This window comes from Mobula hypostoma, unplaced genomic scaffold (assembly GCF_963921235.1).
Source record: "Mobula hypostoma unplaced genomic scaffold, sMobHyp1.1 scaffold_110, whole genome shotgun sequence".
Classification (NCBI taxonomy): Eukaryota; Metazoa; Chordata; class Chondrichthyes; order Myliobatiformes; family Myliobatidae; genus Mobula; species Mobula hypostoma.
The window spans coordinates 179,841-199,517 of record NW_026948207.1 but is presented as its reverse complement, the minus strand read 5'-3'; the positions used below and the strand labels follow the sequence as shown (position 1 = coordinate 199,517).

Here is a 19,677-nt window from a genome sequence, read left to right as displayed (position 1 = left end):
CCTGGGAAACGGGTGTCCCAGACGAGCCCCGGCCACCATGCTCATAGTGTCTCTGTAATTCTCAGGGGTCTCACGTGTGTGTGTGTGTGGGGGCGGGGGGGTGTCTAACGAGGACATCCGGTGGAAGCAGCGCTAGCGAACAGGAGGCGGAAACCCGTCACTACGGGAGCCAGTTCCGTTAAAACCGTTGGGAATTAAACCTGGCGCTCGGCCATTAAAGGGCGGGAGTTAAAGGGGAGGGCGAGGAATCGGCCAAAATGTCCCCATCCCGCGGGCGGGGATGTTCACACATTCAGATGTTCACACAGTCACTCTCAGTCCGGGTCTGGGTTCCTGCAGAGATCTCAGTTCCTTCTCCCCGGTCTCACTGAACTGATTCCCCACCAGCCTGAAACAGATCGAAGAGTAAAGATGAAATAAACAGATTACACAACAGTGTCAGTAACAGGGGACTGGGGTTAATGTTTCAACAACACTCACAGACAAATATCACCAGAAAACCCGCGGATCCGCTGATATTTTATCACACTGAACATTAACACAAACACTCACCCGATCCGCTCCAGACTCGGGAGGGTCAGTATGAGGCGGCGGAGAGCGGGGACAGATCGGTCTGTCAGCGAGTTTAATCCCAGGCTCAGCACCGTCAGTGATGGGTTTGCACTGAGAGCGGAGACGAGATCCTCGGCACCAGAATCTGTGAGACCGACACCCCACAGCCTGGAGATGAGAGAGAGTGAGGGTGAAGGACACAGAGAGAATGGAGACGGTACAAATCCCCGGTGTTTATCAGTAACACAATTACTGATCACATTAATGTTCAGTGTCAGACACCCAGTGACTGTAAACACAATCTCCCACAGTCTGGTACTTACCCCAGTTTCTGTATTTTACACTCCGGGTTCCTCAGAGCCGCAGACACCAGTTTCACTCCTGAATCTCGCAGCTGATTCCACCCAAGGCTAAACACAAACAGACAAATTGATGAACAAAGTGATTCAAACCGTGGGTCTGAGGGAATTTCTCTCACTCGGATATTTCAGGAAACATTAAACCCTTCAGTAAATCACTGATCAGAGTTCCCATCACTGTCAATGTCCCTCACTGCCCAGCTCCAGGGTATTCACCGAATGTCAGTAATTTAGTCTGTCGATGTGACCCTGCAAACTCCACATATTCTGTCTCATTCCCCGATGGTGAGAAAAGTGATACTGATGTGAGAGGGTCAGGAGGGGCAGGGATGAAGGTGGGAGAAAGTCCCACAGTGAGGAAGATTTGTAAATAGGGAAATGTCGATGGGAGATGGTGAAAGAAAAAGGAGGAGGAGGAAGAGGAAGAGAGATCCACCAGGAAGAATGGGGATGGGGAACAGTAACAGAGAAGGGCGATGAAGAGAGAAACCCAAGAAAAGAATGGGGATGGTAATTAGATTGCCCACAGGAGGAATGGGGATGGGGAAGAGATCCCCAAGAAAGGAAGTGGAATGGAGATGAGAGGGTACCACCGGAGGGTCCGAGGGGAAATGATGATCCTGCAAGACGAGATGATGCAGTCATAGTTTCATAGTTTGTACAGGAGGGGTGGGTATCTGCCCCTAAGATCATAATCGAAAGAGGAAATGTGCCCATGGGGTCTGGGTATCTGGCGGTGAGCACAATCACACAGGTGGACTGATGGTGATAGTCACACACGGGGAAGGGCAGGGGAGGACAATCTCACAATGGTGATTCTTTCCTTCTCACTGGGCCAGTCTGCTGACGGTCTCTTGTCCCTCACTGGGAAGGGGTGTGATTCTCTGACCCACCTGCTTGGGTCAGTGTCTCTATGGGTGTCAGTAACAGTGAGAAGTAACATTGTCAATGGACGTGTCACAGGCAGCGAGAAACACGGCCATTCCTGTGATTTACTACCATTAAACCAATGGCCGTTGTTCACTGATCTGATGAAGTCTCCAACATCCCTTCACAAGGAACCACAGAACCCTCCCATCCTTGGGGAATTACTGACCGATCCCCTGGTCATTGTCACAATTCTTCAATGTCTGATTCACTACAGTTTTACAATGAAACAACACAATGGAACAGTTTTACAGTTCAGAGTGAGAGATAAATCAAGTTACCCCAACTCCTGGCACTTGTGCAGCCCGGGTCCCAGCTGCTGGATTCCTTCACACTGAATGTGGCATCTCTGCAGGTTGAGGTATTTTATTGTATCACAGAGTCCAATGACATGAGACAGGACCACGCAGTCAATCGGGGTCAGTGTCACTTTACAGAATGAAAGTATTTCCAGAGACCCCAGTGCGGCCTGAGCCAGTCCACAATTCTGAGACTCAAACAGGTAGTGCAATGTCTTCAGGAGGTTCCTTTTACCAGCCTCACTCGTGTTTCCACTCTGGCGTTTAACCTCCTCCTTCACCCAGTCAATCACCCGGCAGGTTGTTTGATGAGGAAATGGACCCAGAAACTCCTCCAGGCCCCGAGTTGTTATTGGAGAGGAGAGACCAGCAACAAAATGGAGAAATATCTCAAATCGGCCATCCGTCGTGCTATGGGCTTCAGTGAGGAATTTCAGGATATCCCCGGGATGTGGATTCAGGAACTGAGCGAGCGCAGCTACAAACTCTTGGATGGTGAGGTGTGGGAATGTGTACACCACGCTCCGGGCAGAATCCTCTCTCTCCAAAAGCTCCATCAGGAACCCAGACAGGAACTGGGAAGGCTGCAAATTGTACTTGATCAAATCTCCACCTGTAAACAGAATCTTCTTCTCGGACACTCCTCTGAAGGCCATCTGACCAACCCTGAGTAACACATCACGGGGGTTCTCAATCTCACGGCCGTGGTTTTTCAGGATGTTGTAAATATAGTAGGAATATAGTTGGGTGATGGTCTTGGGAACTCGCTGTGGGTCCCTGACTCTTTGTGTGAAGAAGGGGCCCAGTGCCAGAGCAAGGATCCAGCAGTAAGAGGGGTTGTAGCTCATGGTGTACAGGATCTTGTTCTCCTCAACGTGTTTGAAAACAGCTGCTGCCACCGTCTGATCTTCAAAATGCCTGATGAAATACTCCTTCCGTTCCTCACCAGAAAATCCCAGGATTTCAGCCCAGATACTGATCTCTGCCTTTTCCAATAAATGTAACGCAGTGGGACGGGTGGTCACCAGCACTGAACACCCTGGGAGCAGCTTGCCCTGGATTAAACTGTACACAATGTCAGACACTTCACACCACCACTCGGGATCTGGGCACTGGTGCTTGGGTTCTGTATCTCTCCGACTGTCTGCAAAATTGATTCTGTGTTTGAATTCATCCAAACCATCGAATATAAACAGCAATCCCTCTGGGTTCTTCCAGACCTCTGTCAGGAAATTCCCAAAGTAAGGATACTGATCCAGAATCAGTTCTCTCAGGTTTTTTCTGCAGTTAATGGAGTTTAAATCTCGGAATTTGAAACTAAAGACAAACTGGAATTGTTGGTATATTTTCCCCGTGGCCCAGTCATGGACAATCTTTTGTACCATTGTTGTTTTCCCGATCCCCGCGACTCCAGCCACTGCAGCTGAACTCCCTGCTTTGGAATTACTCTGGGAAAAGCTGCTTTGGATCAGTTGATCCGTCCGGATTTTTTCCAGCTCTCCACGGAGATGTTTTTCTCTCCACTCCTCGTGGTCTCTGCCTCTTGCCAGCAGCTCATGTTCCACCAGTGTCCGATCTCGAACAGTAGAAATGACCGTGAGCTCAGCGTATCGATCAACCAGCTGGAAAACCTTCACCTTCTCCCTCATCAGGATCGTGTTCACTCTCAGTGTTTCCGTTTGTACCTGCAGAGTCTCCTTGTGTTTCTGTTGAACATCTTCCATGGGAACAGACAGTGGACAAACTGTTAGATGCCTCAACTCAGAACTCAGTATTTAAGTACACAAAAGTTAGCTCAAAGCTATTGCATTAATTGGATTTATCAATGGATGTTAGTACAGTAAATTCGATTAACAGACCCCTAACTGGACAGAGAGGCCTGGTCTAGATAAACACCAGATCATCACATTTGCACAATAATTGGGCTGTGAAGGTGAGTATTTCCCTGGTAGTTTACTGACCCTGACTGTCCCGTACTGGACAAACTCCCACTACTGTCACAGCTGTTATTCCTGTGGATGAAACTTTTAATCCCCAGTGTTGATGTGGTGTATGGAGATGTAGAAAAGGATGGTGATGTGTTGGGCAGTTTTGACTCCCCGTTGTAGAGCCTTCCAGTCCGCCACAGTTATGCAGCATGTCGGCCTGCCCTCTGCAGCACAGCTGTAGAAGGACGCGAGTGTAGATGAGAGTACAGGTCAGACAATGTCTGTGGAAAGGGGAGAAAGGGGAGATGCTACTGGTCTGTGACTTTAAATACGTTTCAAAACCATGCTAATTACAGGTCGGGTGGTTAAGAAGGGAGCATAGACCGAGGAATTTCGGTAGCAGTTGGTTCAGGATTTCAGCTGTCACAGGACCTGCATAAAACATAGAACAGCACAGGAATAGGACCTTCGGCCCACAAAGTTGGTGTCAGCATGATGCCAGATTAAACCCTGATATTTGAACATTTTCCCCATTTAGATAGTAGTCCGCACTATTGTTCAACACTTCTCCACGTTTCTCCACACCTTTTGTTAGATTTTAAAAGTTTACCTATCAGCCAACCTCCAACTCACTTTTGCTACATAATAATGTCTTTTCTTGGCTTTTACACAGTCCGTAACCGCCTCCTAAAGGTTCCTTTCAATCAAGTACCCTGAGAGGGTCTGGGTATCACAGTGTGTCAGGAACCGTCAAGGGGTGTGTGTTATCTAACAGACGGTCAGGACCCTGTCAGAAGTTTGAAGGATCCTACAGTGTGTCAGGATGTTGCCTGGTGTATGTGGCGTCTCACACTGTGTCAGAACCCTGTCAGGTGTGTGTGGGGTCTCACAGCGTGTCAGGGCGTTGCCTGGTGTTTGTGGGGTCTCTGAGCGTGTCAGAACCTGGTCAGTGTCGTGTTGGGTCTCACAATGTGTCAGGACCCTATCAGGCATGTGTGGGGTCTCACAGTGTGCCAGGACCCTGTCAAGCGTGTGTGGGGTCTCAGTGTGTCAGGACCCTGTCAGTAGTGTGTGGGGTCTCACAGTGTGTCAGGACCCTGTCAAGCGTGTGTGGGGTCTCAGTGTGTCAGGACCCTGTCAGGAGTGTGTGGGGTCTCACAGTGTATCAAGACCATGTCAGGGGTGTGTGGGATCTCACAGTGTGTCAGGACCCTGTCAGGGGAATGTGGGGCTCACAGAGTGTCAGGACCCTGTCTAGGGTGTGTGGGGTCTCACAGTGTGTCAGGACCCTTTCAGGCGTGTGTGGGGTCTCACAATGTGTCAGGACCCTTTCAGGCATGTGTGGGGTCTCAAAGTGTGTCAAGACCATGTCATGGCTGTGTGGGGTCTCACAGTGTTTCAGGACCCTGCCAGTGGTGTGAGGGGGCTCACAGTGTTTCAGGATCCTGTCAGTGGTGTATGGGGTCTCCATCGAATGTATTCGGCTGTGATAGGGAGCGTAGGAAAATATCGATTGTGGACATATTTACTTTAGAGAATGTGACAGGGTAGAAATGATGTTCTTCAATAATCAGGGAGTGTATCTGTTTGATATTCAGAAATGGTTGCGGGAAATTCACTGTCGTGTCTGTTCCCTGAGCAAACAACATGAGGATTAGTGAAGAACAAGCTTGTGGCGATTTACCAAACCCATGGTGCAGGGAAACTGAGGGGTTCCATTGACCGGATGTGGACTGGAACATCATTAACAGAGGTGACAGCGAAGTGAGTAGTTTGTAAACTTCCTGATTTGTCTATCTCTGGTCCCAGATTTAAATTATTATCTTTGGGATATGTTCTTGTAAATGAGAGAGACTGAACCAGCATTCTGGCCGAGGTTCCTTGTATTTCTGTTAAGAGCTTCGAATACTCAGATAAAACATGGGCTGATGCAATGTTAATAAGTTTTCTGATATTTGTCTTTCTGACAGTCTCTCCTCTGTTAAATGTGGCATTGTGTGATCCAACTCAGTCTGCGATGATGAAGCCTCACAATCTCTTGAGCTCATGCACTGCCCAGGCTCCATATTTACAGACATGATGGGCTTATGGATGTAGTGAGCTTTCCATCCAGACGGTCACAATTTAACTAATTGCAATATTATTTATAGATATTTTCAGTCCTTTGCACTTTCCTTGCTGTGATCCCTCAACCCTCGGTTTCCCTGTCCTAATTCCCATCTCTCACCCTTCCACAGTGTCCATCACACAATGCCGGCAGACAGGAATTTCAGCTTCTGTGGACTGAGCTGAGGAATTTGTCCCCCAATCTCACCCTCTCTAACACTGTAGCAGTGTTTGCACTAGGGAGTGCAGATGTGAACACAGCAGTGTTCATATGCTGCTCTGTGGTTGAACAGACCAGTTGGGATGTTACCTGCTTTTCTAATTAAAGTGATGCTATTATTACTCTTCTGTGACTGGAACTTCAGTGGACGCACAACTCTAAGAAAAGATCATCTGCAGGAACTGGGGGAGTTCAGAAAATGGTTAAGGATGACGCTGTTCAGGAGGTGGCAGTGGCTGGCAAGGGAAGGTTTTGACCGTTTGGTGTGAAGAACTATATTTTTTTCCATTCTCTTGATCGCCCCTTTCTCCACTCAGACTCCGTATCATGGTCCGGTCCCTGAAGTCCGCATTTCGGTTCATAGTCTGGTCCATCAACCCTTGCTCCAGGTTTTCCTGTCTACCCTGTTTCCGTTCCTATTGAGCACTAATTGAGGCAGCTGAATCTCATTGGGTCTGGCTGCATAAATACCTCCAGAGACCAGGGTGTGGCTGCTGGATTGTTCTTGTCCTTACTCCTTGTACCCCTTCCCCTGGTTTCTGTTTCCTCGCCTGAAGCCTTGCCTTGTCTTACCAGTAACTCTTGCCACACCTGAATTCTTGTCTTGGAGCCACCCTGTATCTATGTCCCTTCCTGTCCTTTGCTTCTGTTGGGTAAATCACTCCAGATTGCTGTTACTCTGTGGGTGGTTCTGTCCCTTACTGTCCCTTGCCTCCATCAGGTAAGCCAGGCCAGATTGCCATTACCCTGTGGTGGGCACTATCCCTTCCTGTCCTTTGCCTCAGTCAGGTAAGTCAGGCCAGATCGCTGTTACCCTGCGGTGGGTTTTGTCCCTTCCCGTCCCTTGCCTCCGCTGGGCAGAGATCCGCACCCTGCCCAGGTGTACCGCGCCCTGCCCAGGAGGAGCTGCAAAACCTCAAGTCTCTAGCCGAGCCTCACCCCAAGCCTCAATCTTCTAGTCTCAAGCCTCTGGTCTCCAGCTTCACCTCAAGCCTCTGGTCCCCAGCCTCGCCTCAAGTCTGAAGACTCCAGCCTCGTCCTGCCTGCCAGCCATGTCACATACTTGCCGAATTCAGGAATCTGAGCCAGAGGCAAAACCCAGGTTCTGTGTCCTTGTCTAGTCTCTGGCTCGGAGTCCAAGCCCGGGCTCCTAGCTCTCCTGTTCAGTCCTGTTCCGGGTTCCCGGTTTTCGTGTCCATGTCCTAGCCCTCACCCTGTATCCTAGTCCTGTCCCTAGTACTTGCAGGGGCCCTGGCTGAAATATTTAAAATGTCGCTGTCTACAGGTGAGGTGCCGGAGGATTGGAGAGTGGCTCATGTTGTTCCATTGTTTAAAATAGGATCGAAAAGTAATCCGGGAAATTATAGGCCAGTAAGTTAAACGTCGGTAGTAGGTAATTTATTGGAGGGAGTACTAAGAGACAGAATCTACAAGCATTTGGATAGACTGAGACTTATTAGGGAGAGTCAACATGGCTTTGTGCGAGGTAGGTCATGTTTGACCAATCTATTGGAGTTTTTTGAGGACGTTACCAGGAAAGTGGATGAAGGGAAGGCAGTGGATATTGTCTACATGGATTTCAGTAAGGCCTTTGACAAGGTCCTGCATGGGAGGTTAGTTAGGAAAATTCAGTCACTAGGTATACATGGAGAGGTGGTAAATTGGATTAGACATTGGCTCGATGGAAGAAGCCAGAGAGTGGTGGTAGAGAATTGCTTCTCTGAGTGGAGGCCTGTGACTAGTGGTGTACCACAGGAATCAGTGCTGGGTCCATTGTTATTTCTCATCCATATCAATGATCTGGATGATAATGTGGTAAATTGGATCAGCAAATTTGCTGATGATACAAAGATTGGAGGTGTAGTAGACAGTGAGGAAGTTTTCAGAGCCTACAGAGGGACTTGGACCAGCTGGAAAAATGGGCTGAAAAATGGCAGATGGAGTTTAATACAGACAAGCATGAAGTATTGCACGTTGGAAGGACAAACCAACGTAGAACATACAGGGTTAATGGTAAGGCACTGAGGAGTGCAGTGGAACAGAGGGATCTGGGAATACAGATACAAAATTCCCTAAAAGTGGCATCACAGGTAGATAGGGTCGTAAAGAGAGCTTTTGGTACATTGGCCTTTATTAATAAAAGTATTGAGTATAAGAGCTGGAATGTTATGGTGAGGTTGTATAAGGCGTTGGTGAGGCCGAATCTGGAGTTTTGTGTTCAGTTTTGGTCACCAAATTACAGGAAGGATATAAATAAGGTTGAAAGAGCGCAGAGAAGGTTTACAAGGATGTTGCCGGGACTTGAGAAACTCAGTTACAGAGAAAGGTTGAATAGGTTGGGACTTTATTCCCTGGAGCGTAGAAGAATGAGGGGAGATTTGATAGAGGTATATAAAATTATGATGGGTATAGATACAGTGAATGCAAGCAGGCTTTTTCCACTGAGGCAAGGGGAGAAAAAAACCAGAGGACATGGGTTAAGGGTGAGGGGGGAAAAGTTTAAAGGGAACATTAGTGGGGGGCTTCTTCACACAGAGAGTGGTGGGAGTATGGAATGAGCTGCCAGACGAGGTGGTAAATGCGGGTTCTTTTTTAACACTTAAGAATAAATTGGACAGATACATGGATGGGAGGTGTATGGAGGGATATGGTCCGTGTGCAGGTCAGTGGGACTAGGCACAGCCAAGAAAGGTCAAAATGCCTGTTCCTGTGCTGTAGTTTCTATGGTACTATGGTACTTCAATGTCTGTGTCTTGCACTTGGGTCCAGTCCCAGCCACCCCCTTATGATACTCCGGTGGGGATCTATAGTTGCAGGCCCTAGATCGGTGTGACCTCTTTCCTCAAACCCACCTGCTCTCTGCCTCTTTCCTCAAAATGTCCTTTGAAAACTCTCTCTTCAGCAAACATGGTTCGCTGTGTTCTCTGTCACAGTGCCAATATTTACCTGGTCAGATCCTTGTGGCTCAACAACTTAACAACCCTATGCAAATTACAACCGCTGGTGGAAACAAAGTTCAAGTTTCAACTTTATGAACTCTGTTTCAGCCTCATCTGGGCCATTGCGTACCATTCCGATCACCCCACTACCGGAGGGGTGTTGAGGCTTTAGAGACGGAGCAGAAGAGATTCACCAGGATACTGCCTGGTTTAGAGGGCATGTGCTACCATGAGACGTTGGATAAAATTAGATTGTTTTCTCTGGATCATCGGAGGCTGAGGGAAGCTCTGACACAGGTTGACAAGATTATGAGAGGCATAGATGGCTTGGACAGAGAGAATCAGTCTCCTGGGGTTGAAGTGTCTATTATTAGAGGGCCTGCAGTGAAGGTGAGAACGGGTTTGATTATTGGGGATGTGAGGGACAGACTCGTGGATGCCTGGAATGCATTGCCTGGTACCGTGGTAGAGGCAAATTGTTAGAGACTTCTAAGAGAGGTTTGGACCGGCACATGGATGTGAGGAAGATGGAGGCATACGGACGCGGTGTAGGAAGGAGGGATTCGAATTTGGGTGTGTTTGATTTACTTCTTAGCTGGTTCGGCACAATATTATATTCCTTAATGTCCTATTCCTGTGTTATACTCGTCAACGTTTAATGCACGTTCACTTACCTTTCAGCTCACTGGGCACCTCTAGTAAACCTTCAGCGGGATTTGATTGATGGGAGGGATCAAAACCTGTTTGAATTTAAACAAATTGAGGGAATGATGTGTAAAATTTTAAACTGTGATGTGTTGCAATCCAAATTTGAATTAATCTCTAATATTATCTCACCATGTTCCTGTATTTCCTTCAGTATTTCGTCTAACTTTGGGGCACCAATCCGCATTTTCACAAAGGTTTCCCACATCACCCTCCGGGCGTGGGAGCCTTTCTCCATCACCAGGCTCAGGAGGAGTTTAGAACTGTCCGCCCACTCTCCCTTATCAGCGAGATCAGAGATTTTCTGTGAAGAGTAACGGTGAACATATTGGGGACTGAGAGATTCACACAGAGAATGAGAAGTAAATGATGTGCTCTGTACCGGGATCACACGGAGCAGTCACCCGGACGGGTGCTGATCCTGTCTGCACATGCACTGTACATTCTGAGTGCAGAGCACACGGAGAGACATTCACCGTGAACCTGGTCCACCAGTCAATGAGATCCTGGCTGGTCTGCGATCTCTGAGTTGACGTGGCTCCAAATCCGTAAATAATTCCTTACTGGATTTGACGGTATAAGACAGAAATCAGAAAATAATGATCACAGAGGAAGAAAGAAGTCAGGAGGGTTTTTGTAACACAGTGAACAGTCTCAAAGAAGTTGTAGAAAAGATGATGTGATCCATCTGCTTAGTCTGCCAGTGTCCAACATGACAGCGGATTACCAGTTGACACCTGATGCCTTTTCTCTACCTTTTCCAGTGGAGGTTTATTCAGTGATTACACATTACGACATGGCAGTATTTTCCAATCCACTGCTTGCAATTACAGATTGTAACACAATCATCTCCACCCAGAACAGAACACACTCCAGCTCCTGTGGCACCCACTGATGATGCCCCGGTTCTCACTGACATCCTGCTGTCAGGCTGCACAGTCTTCCCAAACCAAAACCTCCCATCATATTTCCATTTAATACTGTGAGCCCACACAACTGTTACCTGCTCAACTCACTCCGAACACTGAGCAGCCACCCACCAGTCCGCGGGGTCTACTCACCCCTTTCTATCACTGGTTCAGATTCACATACACATGTTTGTGATTGCACGCACAGTATTTATTTCTGAGTTGTTCGTTTATCTAATTTAATACACGATGAGTCAGAGTTCTGACACCCATCAGTCCTGTGATGTGTGAAAATTCAAACCCATTCTCCCTCCCACTCACCCGATGTTCCTCTCCACTGAACTGATTCTCGGCCGTTAACGCCAGGCTCACTCCATGCACCCCTCCTTCCATCGCCTGCTCCAGCCTGTCCCGGTAGAAATCCGTCAGCTGCAGCAGCTGGAAATCATCCCAGCCTGTCAGGAGCTCGGTGATCACTGAGCTCGGATCTGTGAAAGGAAATGGGGGAAATTAAAGAAATTACTGACCACAATATTGGGCAGCAACTTTCTCTCTGGAACTTAAAGATGGTGTGGCAGGTCACAAAACACAGTCCGAGATATATATGGTAGGGGGAGCATGGTATGGAGAGCAGGTCCAAGAGGGAGGGGTGAGAGATCTGGTGGTGGGGACGGTGAGCCGGAGGTGGGACAGAAGGAGCGGAGGGACAGGAAGAGAGAGGGAGAGAGAGAGAGAGGTGGTGGAGTGGGAAGGGAGGTGTGGGGAGAGATGGAGAGGAGGGGGAGAAGGGAGGAGGGGGAGAAGGGAGGGTGGGGAGAGACGGAGAGGAGGGGGGATGGGAGGGGTGAGGAGAGATGGAGAGGAGAGGGGGAGGGGTGGAGAGACGGAGAGGAGAAGGGGAGGGTAGAGGTGAGGACAGAGGGAGAGGAGAGGCGGAGGGTAAGCGTGGGGAGAGAGGGAGGAGAGGGGGAAGGGAGGATGGGGAGAGACGAAGAGGAGAAGAGGAAAGGAGGGCTGGTGAGAGATGGAGAGGAGATTGTACTTCTTCCACTTGTGACTGTGTCCCCCCGGAGATGTTAGTTCTCTCTCTCTCACCTCTCTGCTGCTTCACAGATATTTTGAGAGTTGAAGATACTGAATTAAACCCAGATACAGAGTCAAGGCAATTGCCAACATACCCGTGACCTCTCCTGATGTTGATGTCTCAGGAATTCCTCCACTACCCACCCGTTCAGCCATGTCGAGGACAGATGTGGTCAGATTTTGCTGTGCTGTAACAAGCAAAATTAACAGTAGAATATCAGGCATTAATTGACCTATAAAGGAAAGCACTGTTTTTATGAAACATAACAACACATTTCCAAACATCTTGGGCCGATCCACCGAAGACTTGATACGACCTAATGTCCCTGCGGCAATCCCCCCCACAGACACACAATACTCAGTTCCATTCTATCCCTGCTTTGGTCCTCCTACCACTGGTGGCCCTGTGGTGAGTAATGGACAACGGTTACAGCAGTGTGGGCTGAAATATTTCTGCAGACCAATGGGACATCTATTTCTCTCGTCACTGAATTATACAGATTTCTCAGTCACACCTGATTCTCACTGTCTCTTTTCAGTTAAACAAATCCTGGCATTGACACCTATGGCAATATATGGGTTGAGTCTAAAAAGAAACACTCTGACATCCTGAACAATGCAGTCCCACACATAGCATCACGGCATCTTGTCCAGAACCACGACATTTTTTCCGGCAGGGTTTTAAGATCATTATTAGCACCTAATCTCCGGTCAAGATTTATTTACGCATTCATTTGGTTATTATCGGAGAGTTACATGGCACCTTGTTACACACAATGTAGACCCACCATGCATCAAAAACAGCAAGCTGGCAAAAACAGGTTTACGATAACTAAAACAAAATGCTTGAATTATTGAACAAGCGGACAGTACGTTGATACTTCATCTCGAAGACGGTGTAATCAAAGCTCAGCCTATCTGTAGCAGCCATGTATCTGCTGCCTACCTGTGTTGTATTCTGTGTTGTGTACTTATGATTGTCTTATGCTCCGGAGTGAGGTGGGGTAGGGCAGGGTAAAAGCGAAGGGAATCAGTTACATATTTGTGCTTTGTTCACTGCTGGGAACTGACGGATGTCATATCTTTCATTATTATCCATTCAAATACACTGAACTTACACTATGGTACCCTTCAGTTTCATCCCTACAAGATTGTATGTTTGCTGATTTCTCATAAAGGATTGAATACACCAACCTTTACAATCACCAGCTTTTACAATCCATACTGTAGTTGAGGGCACCTCATACAACTATAACACCCGTTGCAGTTGCCAACAATGAAATTCGGTTTGGCTACATTCTCGACAAATATTTCTCAATCTGACAATTATTTTAATAATGAGACCATAAGATATAGGAGCAGCAGTAGGCCATTCGGCCCATCCAGTCTGCTCCACCATTCAATGATAGACTGATCCAATTCTTCCAGTCATCCCCACTCCCCTGCCTTCTCCCCCATACCTTTTGCTGCCTTGGCTAATCGACAACCGATCTGTCTCCACCTTAAATACACCCAATGACTTGGCATCCACAGCCACCTGTGGCAACAAATTCAACAGATTTACCACCCATTGGCTAAAGTAAGTTCTTTGCATCTCTGTTCTAATTGGAAGTCCTTCAATTCTGAAGTTGTGCCCTCTTGCCCTGGACTCCTCTACCATGGGAAATCACTTTACCATATCTAATCTGCTCAGGCATCTTAACGTTCGGAATTGTTCTATGACATCTCCCCTCATTCTCCTGAACTCCAGGGAATACAGCCCAGGAGCTGCCAGGCGTTCCTCATACAGTAACCATTTAATTCCTGGAATTATTCTCATGAATCTTCTCTGAAGCCTCTCCAATGTCAGTATATCCTTTCTAAAATATGGAGCCCAGAACTGCACACAATACTCCAAGTGTGGTCTCACGAGTGCCTTATAGAGCCTCAACATTACATCCATGCTCTTATATTCTATATGTCCAGAAATGAATGCTAACATTGCATTCGCCTTCCTCACCACTGACTCAACCTGGAGGTTAACCTTTAGGATATCCTGCATAAGGACTCCCAAGTCTCTTAGCATCTCTGTATTTTGAATTCTCTCCCATCCAAATAATTGTCTGCCCGTCTATTTATTCCACCAAAGTGCATGACCATACACTTTCCAATATTGCATTTCATTTGCCACTTCTTTGCCCATTCCCCTAATCTATCTAAGTCTCTCAACAGGCTCTGTTATTCCTCAGCACTACCCGCTCCTCCTCCTACATTTATTTCATCGGCAAATTTAGACAGAAATCAATTTATCCCATAATCCAAATCATTGACATACATTGTAAAAATCAGCGGTCCCAACATCAACCCCTGTGGGACTCCACTGGTAACTGGCATCCAGCAAGAATAGGATCACTTTATTCCCACTGTTTTCTGCTGATCAGCCTACACACTCAAATTTCAATGTGAAATCAATCATATTGTGATCACTGTTCCCTAAGGTTTCCTTAACCTTAAGCTCTCTTATCACCTCCAAATCAATGCACAACACCCAAGCCAGCACAGCCAATTCCCTAATGGGTTCAACAACAAGCTGTTCTTAATAACCATTCCTTTGATATTCTACCAATTTTCTGTCTTGAGGTCCAGTACTGACCTGGTTTTCCCAATCGAATTTCATGTTAAAATCCCCAACGATTACTATGACATTGCCCTTCTGACTGGCCTTTTCCATCTCATAGAACATAGAACAGCACTGTACAGGCCCTTCGGTCCACAATGTTGTGCCAACCCTCAAACCCTGCCTCCCATATAACCTCCCACCTTTAATTCCTCCATGTACCTGTCTGGTAGTCTCTTAAATTTCCCTAGTGTATCTGCCTGCACCACTGACTCAGGCAGTTCATTCCATGCACCAACCACTATCTGAGTAAAAAACCTTCCTCTACTATCCCCCTTGAACTTCCCACCCCTTACATTAAAGCCATCTCCTGCTGTGATTTGTAATCCACATTCTGGCTACTGTTTGGAGGAATGTATACAACTGCCATTAGGGTCTTTTTGGGATCACAGAGACATGGCTCCAGGGTGACCAAAGATGGGAGCTCAACATTCAGGGATATTCAATATTCAGGAGGGATAGACATCAGAGAAAAGGAGGTGGGGTAGCATTGCTGGTTAGAAAGGAGATTAACACAATAGAAAGGAAGGACATTAGCCTGGAGGACATGGAATCGATATTGGTAGAGCTGAAAAACACTAAGGGGCAGAAAATGCTGGTGGGAATTGTGCACAGGCCACCTGACAGTAGTAGTGATGTTGGTGATGGCATTAATCAGGAAATGAGAAATGTGAGGTGTGGGGGAGACGGAGAGGAGAGGGGGAAGGGTGGAGTGGAGAGGATGGTGAGGAGAAGGGGAAGGGAGGGTGGGGAGAGACGGAGAGGAGAGGGAGAAGGAAGGAGTTGGTAGAGATGGGGAGGAGAGGGGGAAGGGAAGGGTGGGGGGTTGGAGAGGAGTGGGTGCACGGAGGGTTGGGGAGCGACCGAGAGGAGCGGGGGAAAGGAGGGGTGGAAAGAGACCAAGAGGAGAGCGGGAAGGGAGGGGTGGGGAGGGACGGAGAGGAAGGGGGATGGGAGAGGTGGAAGAGATGGGTGGGAGAGACGGAGAGGCGAGGGGGAAGGGAGGGGTGGCGAGAGATGGAAAGGAGATTATACTTCTTCCACTTGTGACTGTGTTCCCCTGGAGATGTTAACTCTCTCTCTCATCTCTCTGCTGCTTTCACAGATGGTTTCTGAAGTGCAGATACTGAATTAAACCCAGATACAGAGTCAAGGCAATTGCCAACATACCCGTGACCTCTCCTGATGTTGATGTCTCAGGAACTCCTCCACTACCCACCCGTTCAGCCATGTCGAGGACAGATGTGGTCAGATTTTGCTGTGCTGTAACAAGCAAAATTAACAGTAGAACATCAGGCATTAATTGATCTATAAAGGAAAGCACTGTTTTTATTAAACATAACAACACATTTCCAAACATCTTGGGCCTATCCACTGAAGACTTGATACGTCCTAATGTCCCTGTGGCAATCTCCCCACAGTCACACAATATTCAGTTCCCTTCTATCCCTGGATTGTGCACTTTTCCGGGACTCCCCGGAGTATCTGCTAGCTATATTGCAGACAAACCATTTTTAGGAACCAATCTTGTGTCTTGGACATGAGGTGATGCGTCAAAGGAATGGTAAGCCAGGTTGAGCAGACAGCGCCCACTGCTTTGGTGCTCCTACTACTGGTGGCGCTGTGGTGAGTAACAGACAACTGTTACAGCAGTGTGGGCTGAAATATTTCTGCAGACCAATGGGACATCTATTTCTCTCACCACTGAATTATACAGATTTCTCTGTCACACTTGATTCTCACCGTCTCCTTTCACTTAAACAAATCCTGGCATTGACACCTATGGGAATATATGGTTTGAGTCTAAAAAGAAACACTCTGACATCCTGAACAATGCAGTCCCACACATAGCATCACAGCATCTTGTCCAGAATCACGACATTTTCTCCGGCAGGGTTTTAAGATCATTATTAGCACCTAATCTCAGGCCAAGATTTATTTACGCATTCATTTGGCTATTATCGGAGAGTTACATGGCACCTTGTTACACACAGTGTAGACCCACATACATCAAAAACAGCAAGCTGGCAAAAACAGGTTTACAATAACTAAAACAAAATGCTGGAATTATTGAACAAGCGGACAGTACGTTGATACTTCATCTCGAAGACGGTGTAATCAAAGCTCAGCCTATCTGTAGCAGCCATGTATCTGCTGCCTACCTGTGTTGTATTCTGTGTTGTGTACTTATGATTGTCTTATGCTCCGGAGTGGGGTGGGGTAGGGCAGGGTAAAAGCGAAGGGAATCAGTTACATATTTGTGCTTTGTTCAATGCTGGGAACTGATGGATGTCATATCTTTCAATATTATCCATTCAAATACACTGAACTTACACTATGGTACCCTTCAGTTTCATCCCTACAAGACTGTATGTTTGCTGATTTCTCATAAAGGATCGAATACACCAACCTTTACAATCACCAGCTTTTACAATCCATACTGTAGTTGAGGGCACCTCATACAACTATAACACCCGTTGCAGTTGCCAACAATGAAATTCGGTTTGGCTACATTCTCAACAAATGTTTCTCAATCTGACGATTATTTTAATAATGAGACCATAAGATATAGGAGCAGCAGTAGGCCATTCGGCCCATCCAGTCTGCTCCACCATTCAATGATAGACTGATCCAAATCTTCCAGTCATCCCCACTCCCCTGCCTTCTTCCCCATACCTTTTGCTGCCTTGGCTAATCGACAACCTATCTGTCTCCACCTTAAATACACCCAATGACTTGGCATCCACAGCCGCCTGTGGCAACAAATTTAGCACCCATTGGCTAAAGTAAGTTCTTCGCATCTCTGTTCCAATTGGAAGTCCTTCAATTCTGAAGTTGTGCCCTTTGCCCTGGACTCCTCGACAATGGGAAATCACTTTACCATATCTAATCTGCTCAGGGATCTTAACGTTCGGAATTGTTCTATGACATCTCCCCTCATTCTCCTGAACTCCAGGGAATACAGCCCAGGAGCTGCCAGGAGGTCCTCATACACTAACCCTTTAATTCCTGGAATTATTCTCGTGAATCTTCTCTGAACCCTCTCCAATGTCAGTATATCCTTTCTAAAATAAGGAGCCCAAAACTGCACACAATACTCCAAGTGTGGTCTCACGAGTGTCTTATCGAGCCTCAACATCACATCCATGCTCTTATATTCTATACGTCTAGAAAGGAATGCTAACATTGCATTCGCCTTCCTCACCACCGTCTCAACCTGGAGGTTAACCTTTAGGGTTTCCTGCATAAGGAATCCCACGTCTCTTAGCATCTCTGCATTTTGAATTCTCTCCCCATCTAAATAATAGTCTGCCCATCTATTTAATCCACCAAAGTGCATGACCATACACTTTCCAAAATTGTATTTCATTTGCCACTTCTTTGCCCATTCCCCAAATCTATCTAAGTCTCTCTACAGGCTATGTTATTCCTCAGCACTACCCGCTCCTCCATCTACATTTATTTCATCGGCAAATTTAGCAGAAAACATTAATCCCATAGTCCAAATCATTGACATACATCGTAAAAATCAGCGGTCCCAACATCAAGCCCTGTGGGACTCCACTGGTAACTGGCATCCAGCAAGAATAGGATCACTTTATTCCCACTCTGTTTTCTGCTGATCAGCCTACACACTCAAATTTCATTGTGAAATCAATCATATTGTGATCAATGTTCCTTAAGGTTTCCTGAACCTTAAGCTCTCTTATCACCGCCGGATCAATGCACGACACGTAATCCAGCACAGCCGATTCCCCAGTGGGTTCAACAACAAACTGTTCTTTAAAACCATCCCTTTGATATTCTACCAATTTTCTGTCTTGAGGTCCAGTACTGACCTGGTTTTCCCAATCGAATTTCATGTTAAAATCCCCAACGATTACTATGACATTGCCCTTCTGACTGGCCTTTTCCATCTCATAGAACATAGAACAGCACTGTACAGGCCCTTCGGTCCACAATGTTGTGCCGACCCTCAAACCCTGCCTCCCATATAACCTCCCACCTTTAATTCCTCCAAATACCTGTTTGGTTGTCTCTTAAATTTCCCTAGTTTATCTGCCTCCACCACTGACTCAGGCAGTTCATTCCAACCACCAATCACTCTTTGAGTAAAAATAAAGTCCTCTACTATCCCCCTTGAACTTCCCACCCCTTACATTAAAGCCATCTCCTGCTGTAATTTGTAATCCACATTCTGGCTACTGTTTGGAGGAATGTATACAACTGCCATTAGGGTCTTTTTGGGATCACATAGACATGGCTTCAGGGTGACCAAGGATGGGAGCTCAACATTCAGGGATATTCAATATTCAGGAGGGATAGACATGGGAGAAAAGGTGGTGGGGTAGCATTGCTGGTTAGATATGAGATTAACGCAATAGAAAGGAAGGACATTAGCCTGGGGAGGACATGGAATCGATATGGGTAGAACTGAAAAACACTAAGGGGAAGAAAATGCTGGTGGGAGTTGTATACAGGCCAAGTAACAGTAGTACTGAGGTTGGGGATGGCATTAAACGGGAAATTAGAAATGCGAGGTGTGGGGAGAGACAGAGAGGAGAGGGGGAAGGGAGGAGTGGATGTCACAATCGTGGGGTATTGCGTGCAAGGGTGGACCCAAATGCAAGACACATCTTGTGAGGTTACTTAGATTTAGTTTATTGTTCGATACCAGGAGAGCAAGGCAGGAGCAGGAATAGCAAACTGGACAAGGTCTCAGGACTACGACTAGGCTGGGACCAAGGGTCTGGGCTTAGACTCGGAACCGGCTCCCAGAACTAGAGGAGACATTAAGAGGCCAGGGTATGGACTCCGAGCCCGAGACTGGGCAAGGACCCAGTACCTGGGTCTTGCCTCGGGCTCGGACACCAGAACCAGGCATGGACATGACATAGGCGAGGGAGGGGAGGAACATGGGAACACAGAGCCTCGGTCTCGGGAGAGCAGGTACATGGAACCATGGACACATACACAGAACGGGACCCCTCCTTG

The 19,677-nt window shown here is 47.1% G+C and overlaps 1 protein-coding gene across 1 annotated transcript in view; it reads right to left on the bottom strand.

The window, feature by feature from the left end:
- Positions 1-225: 225 nt before the first annotated feature.
- The window catches only part of LOC134341824 (NACHT, LRR and PYD domains-containing protein 3-like), a 57,759-nt gene continuing 38,307 nt past the window's right edge, over positions 226-19,677 (bottom strand). The window contains exons 7-13 of the mRNA XM_063039760.1: positions 11,265-11,431; positions 10,168-10,339; positions 10,005-10,070; positions 2,120-3,854; positions 876-962; positions 553-720; positions 226-388 (exon numbers count right to left, since the gene is read on the bottom strand). Coding sequence (XP_062895830.1) covers positions 301-388; positions 553-720; positions 876-962; positions 2,120-3,854; positions 10,005-10,070; positions 10,168-10,339; positions 11,265-11,431 — 2,483 coding nt within the window. The 3' untranslated portion in view covers positions 226-300. The remainder of the gene's footprint in view (positions 389-552; positions 721-875; positions 963-2,119; positions 3,855-10,004; positions 10,071-10,167; positions 10,340-11,264; positions 11,432-19,677) is intronic.